The sequence below is a fragment of the Rhinichthys klamathensis genome, unplaced genomic scaffold, assembly GCF_029890125.1.
Source record: "Rhinichthys klamathensis goyatoka isolate OS25496 unplaced genomic scaffold, OSU_Roscu_1.1 h1tg000165l_1, whole genome shotgun sequence".
Taxonomy (NCBI): Eukaryota; Metazoa; Chordata; class Actinopteri; order Cypriniformes; family Leuciscidae; genus Rhinichthys; species Rhinichthys klamathensis.
In genome coordinates this window covers 1,338,072-1,354,978 of record NW_026606697.1, presented here as the reverse complement: position 1 = coordinate 1,354,978, position 16,907 = coordinate 1,338,072, and the positions used below count along the sequence as shown (strand labels likewise).

Here is a 16,907-nt window from a genome sequence, read left to right as displayed (position 1 = left end):
AAAGTAACTTCTCCAAACTCCAAAACACTGGCAGAAATGAAAGTCTACAGCCAATTTTTAGAGACCTACATAATCAAGGTGCCTAAATAATTCATAGGATTACTAATCCCCATTTCCACCAGCGCAGCACAAAAGTCAATGACTATTTGACAGCTGAGCAAGAGAAAGACATAAAAGTGCATAAGAGAAATCCCAAGTACAAGGCATTTAAATTTGACAAGACAGACATATACCGACCAAAAGCATAATTGGATATCCTTTTTTAAAAAGAGGGAAGGGGGTCCCACTGGATGATCTGTGCCCACTATTATTTGTCCATCTACTGCCCTCAAGTGGTAGCACTTTAAAAGACAAAATATGCGCACTGATAAAGAAACGAAAGTGTAAGGAAAGGCACACAATATAATGCTCACCCTGCTGAAAACATGATTTCATGCCACATTTTGCAAATACATAAAACAATGAGATCATAATGCTATGAAATGGACCCTTTTTAATATTGCGCACACTGTCACAGAGGTTTCCATTTAACAAGCAAGAAAAATAAATATACAGATACAGGGCAGGTGACAACATACAAGTGTATGGGACATACTGTATAACCCCTATAAGACAATCTGAACATTGCTCATATTGTTAGATTCCATCATCAGATTGAATCTGGGGTCCAGACTCATGGAATCTTAGTAAAAAAAAAAAAAAAAAAAGTTTTCCAATTGTCCAACATATTCTCCATTATGTCCGTTTCTTTCCATATTACAGAGCCATAATGAAGCGTCTGACTTGTTTCAGGTACTCTGGTTTCAGGAAGTCCTGGAGTTCATCCTTTTTTACCCAGGCAAATGAATTCTTCTCCAGGGGTAAGTGCTTATGGCTGGAAAGCACAGCTTTGAAGAAGAACACTTTGGCTCCAACACTGCCCTCTTTCTGAACGTCCTTTGGGTATTTGTATTTGTAAAATCCACAGGGTGCATTACCAAGGAAAGTAGCCTTCAGATCAGCATCTACAGAAGTCGATTTAAACAAGGCTAATAATTTAACCTGAAGCACATTCAATTTATGAATTAAAGTCTTGTCATATCATCATTTTCAGGCTGAATTTCCCTGATATTACAATTTAGTGCATAACTTGGAAATGAGTTAAAAAAAAATCAGTGATTAAGCAGTTAAAAGGCTGCCATCTAATGATTACGGTTGTTAAAATGTTTGATTTTCAGCTCCTGTTAAAGGAATAGTTCACTTAAAAATTTAAATTCCGTCATTTACTCGCCCTCAAGTTGTTGCAAACCTGTATGAATTTCTTTCTTCTGCTGAACACAAAGGCAGTTATTTTGAAGAATGTTGGTAACCAGACAGTTGATGGGGTCCAATATCTTCTTTTGTGTTAAGCAGAAGAAAGAAATTCATACAGGTTTGAAAAAACTTGAGGGTGAGTAAATAATAACAGAATTTTCATTGTTAAGTGAACTACTCCTTTAAAGCTGATATCAACTCCACAGTGAAAACAGACCTACCTGAAGCCGTCTAAATGGATATTACCATAGAAATCTTACCTGGAAGACTTGCAAGGGCACGTTCGGCTGTCTGTCGAAGTGTCTCTCCCATCTGCCACTGTATTTGAGGCAGGAGCCAAAGCTTTTGACTGCCAACATCCTTCTTCACCAGCAATATGAGACTGTCTGATAAACAACGCTCTGAAGAACTTGCGTCTTTCTGGTCATTACCTGTAGAGTAATTCATTGAGAGATGAATTCAACATGCTTGAAAGTCCCCTGTGGTGAAAATCAAGCTTTTAATGTTGTTTATATGTCTGTGTGGTGTTTTTAAAGAAGTTTTAGGACAAACCATGTGCAAATTCATAAGTCAACACCATTGCTGAGTATTTTCTCCTTAAAACTGCAGTTAACCAAAGACAGTCCCAAAAACGCTGTTTGAAATCGCTGACGTGTCACATCACAAACTACCTTGTAACCAATCACGTCAACGAGTGGATCTCTGAGCTGGTGTGAGTGAGTGGAGGCGGGGCTTATTTGCATATTCATAGAACTGTGTATACTAAATGAGGCAAGGGTGTAGAGTTACATTCAAGCTATTTTAAGGCATGAAGATTTTTTGGTTCAAAGAAAAAAACGTTTAAATATGTCATTTTGGTGGATGAAATTATTGACTTTAATTTAATCTGAAATGTCTTTCAAACAAGACTTATGTCAAAGCAACCATGAAATCGTAATTGACAATTCTAGTTTTTTATGGAATTATTATAAATGATTTATCTGTGCACATCAATATTTCATTTTATAATCCATGTGCTCTCGAAATCTTTAATCAAAATAGCTTCCCCTCCCTCTTGCAGCGACATCTCTTCTCTTCTCTAATGATGCGTTTACTGGTGCGAGGGCGGGACAAAATGCAACTCACATGAGATCACAGCAATACAGCAAAACACAATCAATCGAATCAATTCCCGATGGACACAATCAAGTCCCGCCTAGGGCTGTCGCGATAACCGCAATATTGCAATACCGCGCTACTGACAGGCCAACCGCAGAGGAATGCAAGTAACCGCAGCAACCGCGAACCGCGTTTTCTTTTTTCATAAGGCCACCCTTCGTAGTTCGTACCATGTGTATTGAATGTTAAGTAAGTTAATAATGATAACAAGACTGTTTATCATGGTGATTTGTACAGAGGCTTCGTGGATTTGCCTAAACAGACAGTGAATGTGATCGACTGAGCGCGTGCGATTACCTGCGTCTGTCTTTGAAGTCAAGTCATGTTCGTGAAAAGGTTGCCGTTTCCAAGGAAAGCGAAATATTTGTCATATCCTTTTAACGTGTAAGGGTATTTACCATGAATGGTGGCAGCTCTTGTCAGCATTACACAGCGCGAGGAAGCCGTGGGGGGAAAGCAGCGAGTCACGCATTGAATCAATGCCATTGGTTTATTAAGTGAAGCATTGCTTCAGCTTTGCCCAAAAGTGAAGCATTGCTGGCCAGCTGAGCCTTGAAAAGTGGAGCTCAAAGTTAAAAAATTATACCTTGTTTCATTACATCTATCATTTAAGGAATCAGCTTTTTGAACGTTTTCATTGAATGAACGTTTAATGACTCACTCAAAAGACAGTCCGTTGGCGTAACAATGTGTGCGCTGAGTGACAGCCTTTCAATGCAATGCGCAGAAACGCTGTTTAGTTTCGGTTACATTGTTTTTGTGTATGCTGACCACATCATAACACGTATTTATATAGCAACAAATAAATATAAATAAATAAATGGCGGTAATACCGCATATCAAGCTATTGAGCCACTCAAAATTACCGCAAGGGAAATTCCATCACCGCGACAGCCCTAGTCCCGCCTTATATTTTTTTATTGTTCGAGAAGCCTTTTTACTCGGATATACGTCATAATTGGGAAGACAAGACTAACAGACCTCCCGTTTCATGCCGACTGACTCTATGGGGACACCGTAAAAATATTGCTCACCTTGTGACCTCAGAGCTGGTTGAAAATCCTTCAGTTTCTGTTCCCAAATATCCTCCAGATCTTGGGCTGTAACGATTTCTTTGTCTTTGTAATCCTCCTCCTCATCTGAATCATAATCTTCTTCTTGTTTCCGACTCATCCGTGCAGCATCATCCAGGAGCTTCAACTCATGGTCCGCAAGCAGACTTCTCTCTAACTCCATCTGAAACAATAAACAATCCTTTATGAGATGTGTTTGACAGGTGGCTCGTGGCACGCAGATTTAAGGATGCACAGCATTATTAGTGTATGCATGCATACTAAAAAAATATAGACAGCCTCAAAATATGCTACATACATAGAATAATAAAATAAGAAAAATAAGAGAAAATATATATAGGCTACATACATACATACATACAGTACCGGTCCAGTCTTCAGTGTCACATAATCCTTCAGAAATCATGCTAATATGCTGATTTATTATCAATGTTGGAAACAATTGTGCAGCTTTATAAAAAAATTATAACCTGTCATACTTTTTTCAGGATTCTTTGATGAATAAAAAATTAAAAAAGAACAGTATTTATTTAAAATAGAAATATACAAAAATACACTACCGTTAAAAGGTTTAGGGTCAGTAATTTTTTTCTTTCTTTTTTTGAAAGAGATTAATACTTTTATTCAGCAAGCATGTGTGTGTTACATTTTTTTTTTTTTTTTAAGTGCTAGTAAAGATTTATTGTTAGAAAAGACTTATATTTTAAATAAAATTTGTTCTTTTCAACTTTTTATTCATCAATGAATCCTGAAAAAACTATCACAGGTAAAAAAAAAAATAATCAAAATTCAAGCAACACAACTGTTTTCAACATTGATAATAACTGAGTATCAAACCTAGACTGGGTAAAACCAGCCTGATCTGCCGGCGATTTGATCTTAAAAGATTGAGCTTGGTCTGGTGATAGCCAGACTATATCAAACCAGCATATTAGCATGATTTCTGAAGGATCATGTGACACTGAAGACTGGAGTAATGGCTGATGAAAATTCAGCTTGCATCACAGAAAAAAATGATATTTTAAAGTATATAAAAAAAAATAAAACCATTATTTTAAATTGTAATAATATTTCACAATATTTGTTTTGTTTTTCTATATTTTTCATCAAATAAATGTATGCTTGATGACTTTCAAAAACAATAAAAATAGTAATGTGTCCAAACTTTTGACAGGTGTGGTGCCGAATTCTGACCCCCGCCAAATTCTGACCCCCCTAGTATTGTAGGTTTAGGATAAGTTTTGGGGGAGGGGTTAGGATTAGGGGAGGGGTTAGGATTAGGCAATCAGGTACTGATTTCAACGAGGGGGGTAATAATTTGGCAGGCAGTCGAAATTCGGCACAACACCGGTACTGTACTAGTACCACAATACATACATTGATTGTACCACGTCCAAAAATATGGTACGAACATGGTGCATTTAGAATAATAATTAAACAACAATAATAATAGTTTAAATGTGCATACTGATTCTTTCATACCTTATGCATAAGCTCCATGAACTCCTCCTCTATGGGGCTCCTGTCTTGAGACACCACAGGCAGCCTCTGCACACATACAGCTCCATGCAGCGCCCACGGAGATGCTGCGCCCGCAGTTTTGACATTTTGCGCAGACCACCGTTGACTAGTGTACGAAACATTTCGCACTCCTCTGTTTGATGTAGTTGTAGTTATTATCCTCCAGAACGGTCGATAAACTCTAGTGAAGGGCGCCGCCATGTTGACCACACGTGTTCCCAAGGTGCTTTGCGGAGTTTGCGAAACAGACGCCACTATTTCGATAATAGGGGGAATAGATTTATTAAAAAACAAAAGTTTAGTGGTATTTACAAATGACAAAATGAAAATACTATAGTTCAAGCATGATATATTATTGTAGTTAACTTAATACAAAATACTTTACTACGTTTAAAATCGCATTCGATACGTTGGCGTCTAAAATGTAAGTAAAACACCCCTCTGAAAAATAGTACAATTGTGACGTTCCCATTACACACACACTACGCGACCCTCAACGTCCGCAAAGCAACTAAAGTCATGAATGTGTGTGTTTGTGAATACACTGCATAATTAAAAACTCACATTATGTATCTTAGGGTATATAGCCTCGTTCGAGGTTCGTGCCAGCAGCTTTTTGAGGGCATAAATTCATCTGGACGGTTAATGTAAGTGGCTTAAGTTATGTGGCTGGAAAAGCAGCACATCTGATCAAGTGTTTTTTATTTGTGTAACGTTAACGTTAATAGACAAATATTCTAAATGATTTCGTTTTATTTGAGTTACGTTAATAATGCATACACTGTCATAACAAATTTGCCATGATATTACCCTGGTTATGCTACCATGCATGGTACAGTATGTCTTTTAGGACATTACTACAGTCATACCATGGTTTGGATATGGTAAGTTGATGATGCCTTTTTGATAACACCATGGTTTCTTGGACATGTACTATGCTAGTACAATGTTGTTGTTGTTTACATCTAACATGATTATACAGTGGTAGTGTTTAAGTATAAGTACAAGGGTACGGTACCATGTTCACTATAAGTGAAAAGCTTGGACACACATACTCATTCTTTATTACTACTAATCCACATTTTACAATAAAAATGAAGTCACCTTTTGATGTCGTCACCTTTTGTCTGGATTCCAGCACTGCACACTCTGGACATATGTTGTTACTAAAGGATCTAATTGGTTGTTTTCTCTTGCAGTTGCAGTGGTGGAAATGTGGGGTTTCAGCGTCTGTTGTCATGCAGCGCCATCCGATTACAAGAGCCTGATGCCAAACCAGTGGAAACCCGGAGCCCATCAGCACCAGTCAAACGATTAAAAGAGTAAGACACAGAAACACTGACAGTCATTTCAGCACACTTGCTTTCAAAAATAGCTTTAACCCTGGGGCTCACAAACTTCAATAAATAATTGCATAAATGAACCACTGAGATTTCTTATCCCAAACATTTGAATGAATGGTAGTGCATCATGGTTTGCACAAACATATTAAGCATCTATATTAATTCAAATATAATTGAAAATTTGTTAAAGATTTTGTAAGCATATTGCGTAGTTGTGTTTGGAGTCAATAGTTTTATTTGTGATAACACAATGTTAAAATAGTAAACGTAGTAGTAAATGTTGAAATGAACATTAACTAAGATTAATAAATGCTGTAGAAGTATTGTTAATTCTTAGTTCAAATGAACTAAAAGTAGTTAACTAATGTTAACTAATGAAACCTTATTGTAAGTGTTACGATAGATAGATAGATAGATAGATAGATAGATAGATAGATAGATAGATAGATAGATAGATAGATATAGATAGATAGATAGATAGATAGATAGATAGATAGATAGATAGATAGATAGATAGATAGATAGATAGATGATTCTGTATTAGATTTTATGGTAAAATGTTTGTCATTTTTTGTGTATTGCTCTTCCCCATTTAGCCTCTTCCCTCCATTTCCGGGTCAGGAAAGCTCCCTGACATGGGACAGCAAGAAGTTCGAAGAGTTACCGATCGCACACATAAAAGCCACATATAACAAGTAAGTTGCCTGACAAAATTAAATTGTCGTGATTGACAAATGGAAATAGAATTAGTTTGGTTGCTGTTTGCATGCAGCTATAGCACAAATTTATATCCGCTCTCAATTATGATTGTTCATTTGTCCATGTAGTGTGTGGGTCAAAGTGTTTTTGTTGCATATCATGCCCTAACATCATGCAGTTCAGTTTCGATGCACGTTAAATGTAATTACGGTATTTACTGTGCTCATCTCAGGGCTACAGATGTTCATAGTTGCAGTATGCATTATAATAATTATTTATACCTATTACTGCATTATTACTTAAGTTAACTCACCCCACACACACAAACTTAATAACTGCTGTATGCCTGAGTGCTCACAACCTGTGATTTGTCCTCCATCTAGTTTTTTAGATGGAGTCCATGAAACTGCAGTCTGACAACATATAGCTGATTCTCTTCTGTCCTTAATTTCTTTCTCAAGCACACATATCCAGGTCACAGATAGCGCTGGCCAGTACATGGTCCGAACCTCGTGTGGATCAGAGGGCTTCAAGAATGTGAAGAAATCCACTCCTATTGCAGCACAGACCGCTGGGATTTCAGCTGCTGCAGTAAGATGGACAAAATTATTGTTTTAGAAGGATTAAAGAATACTTTTAATTTGTGTTGTTGTGCATCTTTTTGTCACAATACCAGTCTGTAATTTGGATGTCGTCCACTTGATGGCAGCACATTTCTTTGTAGTAATATACCACACCCTGCTTTTCTTTAGGTTGTGTTGGGCTGGTTTTGCTGCTTGATTTCGAATATTTATCTTAAAGTCACGCTGCAAATGTAATGTAATATTAGAAATAGGGTCAGTCAAAAACATAATTAGAAGATAAAGGACTTATAAATGACTATATTTGGTTAAATATGACAGTCTTGTGTGTTTATGTATCCTCGTAAAAAAAAAAAAAAAAATTATTGGTTCTTGTTTGAGAATATCAGCAGTATATTTATTGACTGTTGCAGTGACGTTTATGCTGATAAACGAGAAATTGAAAATAGCATTTCAAATCTTCCATTTCATGTTTATACTTCTCTTCGGTTTACTTCCACGCTATTTGTTTGTAATTTCATCAGCGTGTGGCATGAAGAATCTAATGGCAACCCTGAGTCACAGCAGGCCGTATAATCAGTATATGACTTCACACTGATAACCATTAATTTGCTGTATGGACACAAGCATTATGATCTAAATTAGTAGTTTCGGACAGACCTCAGATTCTAGGCTCCTGCAGTTTTGTGTTTCCTCAGTGATTGATTAGTTTTTATTATGCTAAATGTTCTAAATGTATGTATGTTTGTCTTGAGCAGAAGGCAAGGGCGAAGGGGGTCACCTACGTCCGTGTGCTGGTGAAAGGACTCGGTCCAGGGCGCATGGTGAGTAGCTTACTAAGGCTTTACTTAACGCTTATAAAGGTTTACAGCAAAAAGCTCCCCCAAAAAATGGATCCTTATTAGTTCCTTGTAGATTTAACTAGATTGTAGTTGAGAACTGCTAGGGAATATTGCTTACTGTAATATTAGTAGTAACTGTGATATTTGCCATTGATTGCAATAAGACTTTCATATGACAATTTATCTGTAACAGTGTGAAAACCAAAGTGAATCCTTTGCACATTTGAATGCAAATAGGCCGTCTTGAATCTGTTTAGGTGTCAGCATCATAATTTAACTCCGACCTCAAAGACAAAAAGTATCGCTAGGTTTTCTAATAAACTGCAGAGGCTGTACATTTGTTGTGAAAGGTAAAATAATTCAAATATTTGTAATTCAAGGGTTCAAGATTCTCTCTATGTGACCCTGGACCACAAAACCAGTCACATGGGTCATTTTTTTTTAAATTGAGATTTATACATCATCTGACAGCTGAATAAATAAGCTTTCCATTGATGTATGGTTTGTTAGGATAGGACAATATTTGGAATCTGAGGGTTGCATTCGATTGGAATCAATCGAAACATTGAGAATATCGCCTTTAAAGTTTTCCATTTATGTTTGCGATTGTGCTGCATTCACTCACAAAATAAATGTTTTATATATTTACGGTAGGAAATTTACTACATATCTTCATGGAACACGATCTTTAGTTAATATCCTAATGATTTTTGGCATAAAAGAAAAATCGATAATTTTGACCCATACAATGTATTGTTGGCCATTGCCACAAATATACCCGTGCTACTTGTGACTGGTTTTGTGATCCAGGGTCACATATTGTTATTCACCACTTATTTATATCCACAAAAAAAAGAAAAAAAAAAAGAGCAAGAAATGTAGAAAATAGCAGCTGTTGAGAACAAACATGTGATTAATAATTTATACAAAAAAAGATAGTATTGTCTACATTTTACATTTTCTAAAGAAAATCATGCTTGTGTATTGTGAAAGTTGCATGTTGTGGGCGGGCTTTGGGACTGCTAATGTGTTCTGAGTGTTTTTAGTGCAAAGTCCTTGGATAAGACCCGTGTCCCTCCTTCAATATACACTACCATTCATAAGTTTGGGGTTGGTATGATTTTTAAATGTTTTTGAGAGAAGTTTCTTATGCTCATCAAGGCTGCATTTATTTGATAAAAAATACATTAATATTGTAAAATGTTATTTCAATTTAAAATAGTTGTAATATTTTTTAAAATGTAATTTATTTATGTGATGAATTTTTAGCATCATTACTCCAGTCTTCAGTGTCACATGATACTTCAGAAATCATTCTAATATGCTGATTTGCTGCTTAAGAAACATTTCTTATTATTATTATCATTGATAAAAAACAGTTGTGCTGCTTAATATTTTTGTGGATTTAAGATTTAAAAATAACAGCATGTATTCAAAATATAAATATTTTCTAACATTATAAATATCTTTACTGTCACTTTGAATCAATTGAATGCATCCTTGCTGAGTAAAAGTATTAATTTCTTAAAAATAACCTCAAATGTTTGAACAGTAGTGTATGTGTATATGATTTTTTCCACCCAGTTAATCATGAAATGAAATGTGTAATGGTACACCTCTTTTCAACAAAACTCAACAAAGTTTCATTTTGTTGGTGTTTGTTTGTTCAGATCCTTAACCCCCAGAGGATGACACCACTAATAAAAAATAAAAAAACAAGAAAAAAAATAAAAGACTAGTACAGTGGAAGTGATGTTAAACACTGCTGCACGGAGTGCAAATAGACCAGAATATCATTAAAGGGATACTCCACTTTTTTTGTAAATAGGCTCATTTTACAACTCCCCCAGAGTTAAACTGTTGAGTTTTACCGTTTTTGAATCCATTCAGCCGATCTCCGGTTCTGGCGGTACCACTTTTAGCATAGCTTAGCATACATCATTGGAGTGGACAAGACCATTAGCATTTCTAAAAAAAAAAATTACCAAAGAGTTTCGATATTTTTCCTATTTAAAACTTGACTCTTCTGTAGTTACATCGTGCACTAAGACCGACGGAAAATGTAAAGTTACGATTTTCTAGGCTGATATGGCTAGGAACTATACTCTCATTCCTGCGTAATAATCAAGAAACTTCACTGCCGTACCATGAGTGCAGCAGGCGTAATGATATGACACAGCGGCTGAAAATAGTTCCGTTGTGTTGAAGGAAGGTGGCCTATTTTCAGGCGCTGCGTCATATCATTACGCCTGCTGCTCTCATGGTACGGCAGTGAAGTTTCTTGATTATTACGCAGGAATGAGAGTATAGTTCCTTGCCATATCAGCCTAGAAAATCGTAACTTTACATTTTCCGTCGGTCTTAGTCCACGATGTAACTACAGAAGAGTCAAGTTTGAAATAGGAAAAATATCGAAACTCTTTGGTCATTTTTTTTTTAGAAATGCTAATGGTCTTGTCCACTCCAATGATGTATGCTAAGCTATGCTAAAAGTGGTACCGCCAGAACCGGAGATCGGCTGAATGGATTCAAAAACAGTAAAACTGAACAGTTTAACTCTGGGGGAGTTGTAAAATGAGCCTATTTCCAAAAAAAGTGGAGTATCCCTTTAAGACTTAGTAGAGCTCTTTTGAATTGAGAACCAACCAGACCACCCAACTGCACAGGGACACAGAAAAGTGTCATAGCAGCAACTTTTGCACAGACAGTCACATTTTCTTAAAGAGGACCTATTATGACCCTTTTACAAAGTCTTGATTTAGCTTTTGGGATCTACTAGAATAGGTTTTCATACTGGAATGTAAAAAAAAAACATATATTTTACACTGTTGCAGCACCTCTTTTCCTAGTCTGTCAGTAACGCTCTGTTTAGTTCCTGTCTAAATGAAGACTCCTCCTTCCAAAAAGCAAAATGTGCTCTGATTGATTGGCAGGATCAGTGCGTTGTGATTGGTCAACCACTTTGAGTCTGTTTCAGAAATGGTATACCCCTTCCCATAACTATACATTTGATCTGGAGTGGAAAAAACAGCATCTCTTGGACATGGCAACAACACATCTTTATTTTGCATGTATGTATTTGGAATTATTTAAATGAGTAATATTGTGATGTGTATGTTCCCGGAAGAAAACTCAAGACTACAATTTGCATATTTTCATGCTCAAACAAACAGCAACATTACACACTAAAGAAAGTTTAAAATGTAAAAAAAAAAGCATAATGAGTCCTCTTTAAGAAAAAATTTAAATCTAGTTGACTGTATAGGCCTACCGCGTGTGTATCTTTTCATGATCCTTTCAGTAGAATGGCAGCAATGATTATTTATTCTCTGTATGTGCCCATATGGAAAGGCAACAGTTGTGCATGCTGACTGTTCAATCAATACTCTGAAACTGACCGATGATGAGTTCTGTGAGCTCAGCGGCGGCCTGCATGCTCTTACTCTGAGCCGGGTGGGAGGACATTAAGGCTGGGTGAGAATCTAATGAGCCCCTCCAGAGCAGCCGGCAACAGGGGGCTTTTAAGACTTGCATTACTCTTACCTACCCTTGGTTTTTACGCAGTCAGAAGCTTCCAGACTAAGTTGCATTTAAGTAGATGGTGGTTGGGCATACATAAATCAATGCAAAGCCACCGACTGCAGTGCTAACTTACTTGAATCAAATTACTAAATAGGCAAGCCAAGGTAAATACTTGTGCTTGTTGTAGCAAAAATAGATTGGATTCAACATCGATGTTTTGTTCTTGTTGTGGCTGGTAAATAGCTGAATATACTCTAGACTATTCTGTCTAAATAAATTAAAATTAAAACCTTGAAAGCTAAAATCAAACATTTAAAATGCTATAATTTATTTTAGGCATCACAACATTATAATGTGCAGTTTGAAAAATCAATATTCGTTTTCAGATTTGTTATAGATTACATTTAACAGTTTGTTACATCCTCCAAAAAAAATATTAGATACGGTGCTGAATGATATATTAAGCATCCCTAATATAAATATTACACTACTAACTTTATTTTTGGCTAAATCGGCAGCTTTCACAAATAAAGTTCAAGAAGGACTCATTGGATAATTTTGTCATTGAATACACGTCTGTTCCACACATGCCTCTTCTGGAAAGAGTGTATTTCTGTGAACTGAATCTCGTAGCTGACTTGGCCTGCATTGATTTTGCTCCCCGTGTGTAGTCTGCCATTAAAGGGTTAACCATGGGAGGACTAGAGGTTGTTTCCATCACCGACAACACCCCAGTGCCGCACAATGGCTGTCGCCCTCGCAAAGCACGAAGGATGTGAGGAGGAAGAAACCCCTTGTACCCTGAAGTCTTGTTTGTCTTTCTCTGCATTATCTTTGACCATCCAGTCTGAATAGAGAGGTTGAATGTGGAATTAATTCAGGTCAACGCTGTTTGAGAGTTGAATGCGGAATTGAGAGTAATGTTTTTTGTTTTTTATTTTTTTGCAGCTGCAGTGCTGTTAATATGTTATTTACATTTTTGATAATAATTAAAGTGTAAAGATGTCACCATGTCTGTTTTCATTCTTATTAGTACATGCACGGCTTTCAGCTATGCATGGCTGCATTATTTAAAATGCAACCCTGGGATTCAAAATCAAACCAAGAAATAAACAAAGTGACAGTGATCATGCTGGATATCATGGATCATCGGGTTTTGAATATGTGAAGTTCATGCAGCTTGAGCATTGCTGTCATTAAAGTAAAAAGGGAACATTTATGGGAAAAAGGGAAAGTTGTGATTTTTTTTTTAAATCATCATTTCCCTTACATTGGTATGCTGATAATAAACAATAAAAAATATAAATGAAAAGAGAATTGTATTAAATTAGAAAAAAGTTGAACCATTTTCTCTTGTGGTTTCAGCCGTTTTGTCCCCACTGTATTTTGTGATTAGTTTAAGTGTTAAAAACAGAAATGTATAACCATATCTGTTTGTTGCAGGAAATTGCACAAAATTATTACCCTATGTGTGCTTGAATGCATGTTTTTTTTATATATATATATTTTTTTATATGAACATTATTGTTTGATGTGTTAGCACTTAATCTGAGTCCGTTTCCAAGTTGACAGGCACAGGGTGGAATAGCTCCCTATAAATAAATGGACCCTTGTAAGATTATTGCCCTTTCCTACCATTACATCAGGTGCTTCGTTGCTATGACAACGGTAATTAGCAGGAACTCAGGCAGGCGGTTGAATATAAGTCTGTCCCTAGTACCCATAGCAACCAAGGTCAGGCCTGCAACGCACATCTGCTTTTATACTTGCGTTAGTGTGCGCTGTTGCTCGAGGACTGGGAAAAAAAAAGACATAAATGACAATAGGAAATTATTCTCAGATATGTTAACAATGTATAAGCTGGCTGGACATCTATGGTTTAGTCTTACAGTTTGAAATCTGAAGGATTCGATTTGATTTTTCAAAGGAAAGCAAAGATTCCTTGTCGAAAACCTCTTGGATGTTTCGTGCTTTATGCAGGAACTGTTCTTCTGTGCCTCTCCAGCAACAGCTGTCCCTTTTCCAGTCTCCTTTCGCACCAAGCGTCAGAGCCACCACAAAACACGTCTCATCAGCGACAAAGCATGACTTATACCAACGTTTAACCCAGATGGCCGAGCATCTCAGATGTCCTCGGATAGCCTGTGCATCCGGTGGAGGCTCTGACATGGAACCTGAGTATCCCTGCTGGGATTTTGTGGGCAGTGATTAGAAACGGAGCCAACAAGGTTGATTGAATAAAGAGTTAAATGGTTTGCTGCCAATATGTCTGATTTTTATATAAGAAAATGTTCCTGGCCTTAGCAAAAGTGATGCATAAAATTGCATTTTAATCATCTCATGGGCCATTTACACGACACCATTTTTCAAACAAAAACCGGAAAACTTTTTATGAGTTTTGGTCATTCTTTTACACGGGTTTTGGGAGACAGAAAACACACTTTGAAACCCATTTTCAAAAGTTTGCAAGTTTTTGAAAAAGATGCCTCTGTGTAAACTACAAAACACGAATTCAGTGTATAGTCGCGTAGTGTTTCTTTACAACTGATAAAAACCAATGTTGCAAAATTCAATCAATTATTAAACAAACAAATAAAAAAATGTAGTTTTATCTATATTAGCAAGTACATTTTAAAATATTTTTGAAGAAAATGCTAAACTTGCCGCCACAATGTTAGGTTGTTGTGGATGGGTTTTAATTCGTCAACAGAATTAAACCACCCCCAAGTGTTTATAATAGTATCATGTAGATTTGGTTGGGGTCCCTTCTTTGCTGTTAATCTATGGGATTTTCCGCTCATCATTCGCCAGATAAAAATCGTAAGTCATCCCATTGAAATGTACTAGTACACTTTTCCTCAACTAGCCACATGATTAGTTGTGCGCCCCAAGTTAAATAATAAGAGTTAGAGGTCTGTTCACATCCATTATCTTAATACAAATTCAGTGATATTTGCATTAGCAAGCTACTACTAACATGTTTTGTCAAAAAAAATTAATTTATTATTATTTCAATATTGTGAACAAGGCAAATAATGAATAAACTCGACCGTTTTGACATGCAAGACCTAAAACTTGATTATTTTGAACCATGGTTTGCATTTGAAACCACATTGTTCTCAAATCAACAAATGCATTCGGAAATCGCTGAGAGGTGAAAGTTTTAATGGGTTATTATGCAATTACTTCAATATACAAATTGCTCCTAATTAAAGTTCCACACAAATCTCACCTTTTCCAATTGTGACAAAATGCTGAATTGATTGCACTGAAATTATAACTTCCTCCGGGGATTTTGTTCAGTTTCTCTGGTTTTGACATTCATGTGTCTCAGTAGTGGTAACCCATAACTAAGGGCTTGCGCAAACTAACAAATGTGTTCATGCAGCTGTAAAAAAAAAAAACCTCAATATTGCAATTAATATGGTTGCTGGTCGTGTGAATAGTTTGTTATAATGCGGCATTCTCTTGAAATGGATATTTTACTTGAACGCTATTTTGCCTTCACTTAAGGTTCCTTCAAGGCCAAGGGTTAAACTGGCTGTAAATATTGCAGATGGATTTGTAAGCACACATGACCTAGACCCTAGTAACACTGGGAACCATATAATGAGAGCTACTCAGGCATCCATTTGCACATATTATAACACACACTTTCATACGCTGCAGGGACATACACTGCTGGATATCTGCATAGATTTTGCAGTCATAATGTGCATTCTTGATTTAATTGCAGACTTATTTAAAGGAGGTAATCATAGGAAAGCCAAATACATATTGTATCTGAAAAGATTTATCCAAATCTTTTGAGCACTTACACATTCTGTAACCCTGTTGTGAACACTGTCTCCTCATTTACCAGACTTCCCACAAGCTGTCAGTCTTCTCAACAACTCCATGTGACAAGCCAGCTAACCTTTCAGATAGACCTCCTATGCTCCTATATTTCCCAAACCCCTAATTCTGCTCCTTAACTAGCGTCATTTTGAAGAACTTTAGCCATTTTAAAAGCGCTATATACTTATAAAACAATGGGCCTACAGCCTTTCAGTTGACATGTGCATTGTGCAATTTTGTATAGCACTGTATGTATCATTCTTGCTTTTATTGTTTAGTCGTTTAGTCTATGGTCAGCTGCCGTTCTTTTAGAAATTTTGCCACCATGTTTCTATATTGTACATGGGTTAATCTCACAAAAACCTGTCACGAAAATGTTTGGGGAATATAGTATTTCACCTCAAAATCAAACATAAGGGGAAAAAAGTATTTTTAAAGGATATCCTAGTTTTTTAACCATAAAGATCTTTCCATCATGGCATATAGACATATAGAGCATTTCCCCCCCCAGTGCTCATGTGATTACTGTAATGGGAAAAAAAGCATTTATACATTACGCTATTATTTGTTGTACTTATTTATGTTGATTTAGTTTTGAAAAAATAAGTGTTCTCCTTTTGATTTGGGGGTGAAATGTGGCCATGAGTCCTGAAATAAGAAGAATGACTTGACTTCTCTTCAGATTTTTGCTAAGCAGTAAGTTTTACCCAAACAAAAAAAAAAAAAGAAGAAGAAATGAAAAGAGTCCCATGATGACTCATAAACTCCTGCTGATGAAGACATCATTTTGGCTGACATCTTTTTCTATTTTACAGTATACATATTTCTTAAAGCCAAAAATTAAAGCAGGAAAGAGTAAGAGTATTAAAAGCAGGAAATACAGCTCCATGCATGGCTTGAGTGCTTGATAATGGGCCTCCGTCCAATTATCCACTTCCAAGAATGTAGACATATAAGTTGTAATTTTCTGTAATGGCAGGCTGTGGACATGGGGGTGGGGTGGGATGGGATCGGGGGGGGGGGGGGGGTGAAAAGTAA

General features: G+C 36.5%; 2 protein-coding genes across 3 annotated transcripts; one reads left to right on the top strand and one right to left on the bottom strand.

Moving 5' to 3' along the window:
* Nucleotides 1-473: 473 nt before the first annotated feature.
* Nucleotides 474-5,281, bottom strand: mrpl46 (mitochondrial ribosomal protein L46). The gene is made up of 4 exons (XM_056259087.1): nt 5,007-5,281; nt 3,486-3,687; nt 1,554-1,724; nt 474-1,004 (listed from the first exon to the last, which is right to left on the bottom strand). The coding sequence occupies exons 1-4, from the start codon at nt 5,244-5,246 to the stop codon at nt 757-759; spliced, it is 861 nt and encodes a 286-aa protein (XP_056115062.1). The 5' UTR covers nt 5,247-5,281; the 3' UTR covers nt 474-756.
* Nucleotides 5,282-5,542: 261 nt separating this feature from the next.
* On the top strand, nt 5,543-14,259 carry mrps11 (mitochondrial ribosomal protein S11). 2 transcript variants are annotated; one of them, XM_056259165.1, is made up of 6 exons: nt 5,543-5,692; nt 6,251-6,367; nt 6,985-7,083; nt 7,549-7,678; nt 8,427-8,492; nt 14,038-14,259. In XM_056259165.1, exons 1-6 carry the CDS (start codon nt 5,613-5,615, stop codon nt 14,242-14,244), a joined length of 699 nt encoding a protein of 232 aa, XP_056115140.1. In that variant the 5' UTR covers nt 5,543-5,612; the 3' UTR covers nt 14,245-14,259. The 2 variants fall into 2 exon arrangements, with proteins under 2 accessions (XP_056115140.1, XP_056115141.1); XM_056259166.1 differs by lacking the exon at nt 14,038-14,259 and adding an exon at nt 12,704-13,040 and having other exon boundaries at nt 5,552-5,692.
* Nucleotides 14,260-16,907: the final 2,648 nt, after the last annotated feature.

Excerpts from the sequence above, each read along its gene's own strand:
- mrps11 (XM_056259165.1), top strand. The coding sequence starts at position 5,613 with ATGTATCTTAGGGTATATAGCCTCGTTCGAGGTTCGTGCCAGCAGCTT. Across the intron at positions 6,368-6,984 it reads CCAGTCAAACGATTAAAAGA|CCTCTTCCCTCCATTTCCGG; the intron begins GTAAGACACAGA and ends TTCCCCATTTAG. Across the intron at positions 7,679-8,426 it reads CTGGGATTTCAGCTGCTGCA|AAGGCAAGGGCGAAGGGGGT; the intron begins GTAAGATGGACA and ends TGTCTTGAGCAG.
- mrpl46 (XM_056259087.1), bottom strand. The coding sequence starts at position 5,246 with ATGGCGGCGCCCTTCACTAGAGTTTATCGACCGTTCTGGAGGATAATA. Across the intron at positions 3,688-5,006 it reads TCATGGAGCTTATGCATAAG|ATGGAGTTAGAGAGAAGTCT; the intron begins GTATGAAAGAAT and ends TTATTGTTTCAG. Across the intron at positions 1,725-3,485 it reads ACCAGCTCTGAGGTCACAAG|GTAATGACCAGAAAGACGCA; the intron begins GTGAGCAATATT and ends ATTACTCTACAG.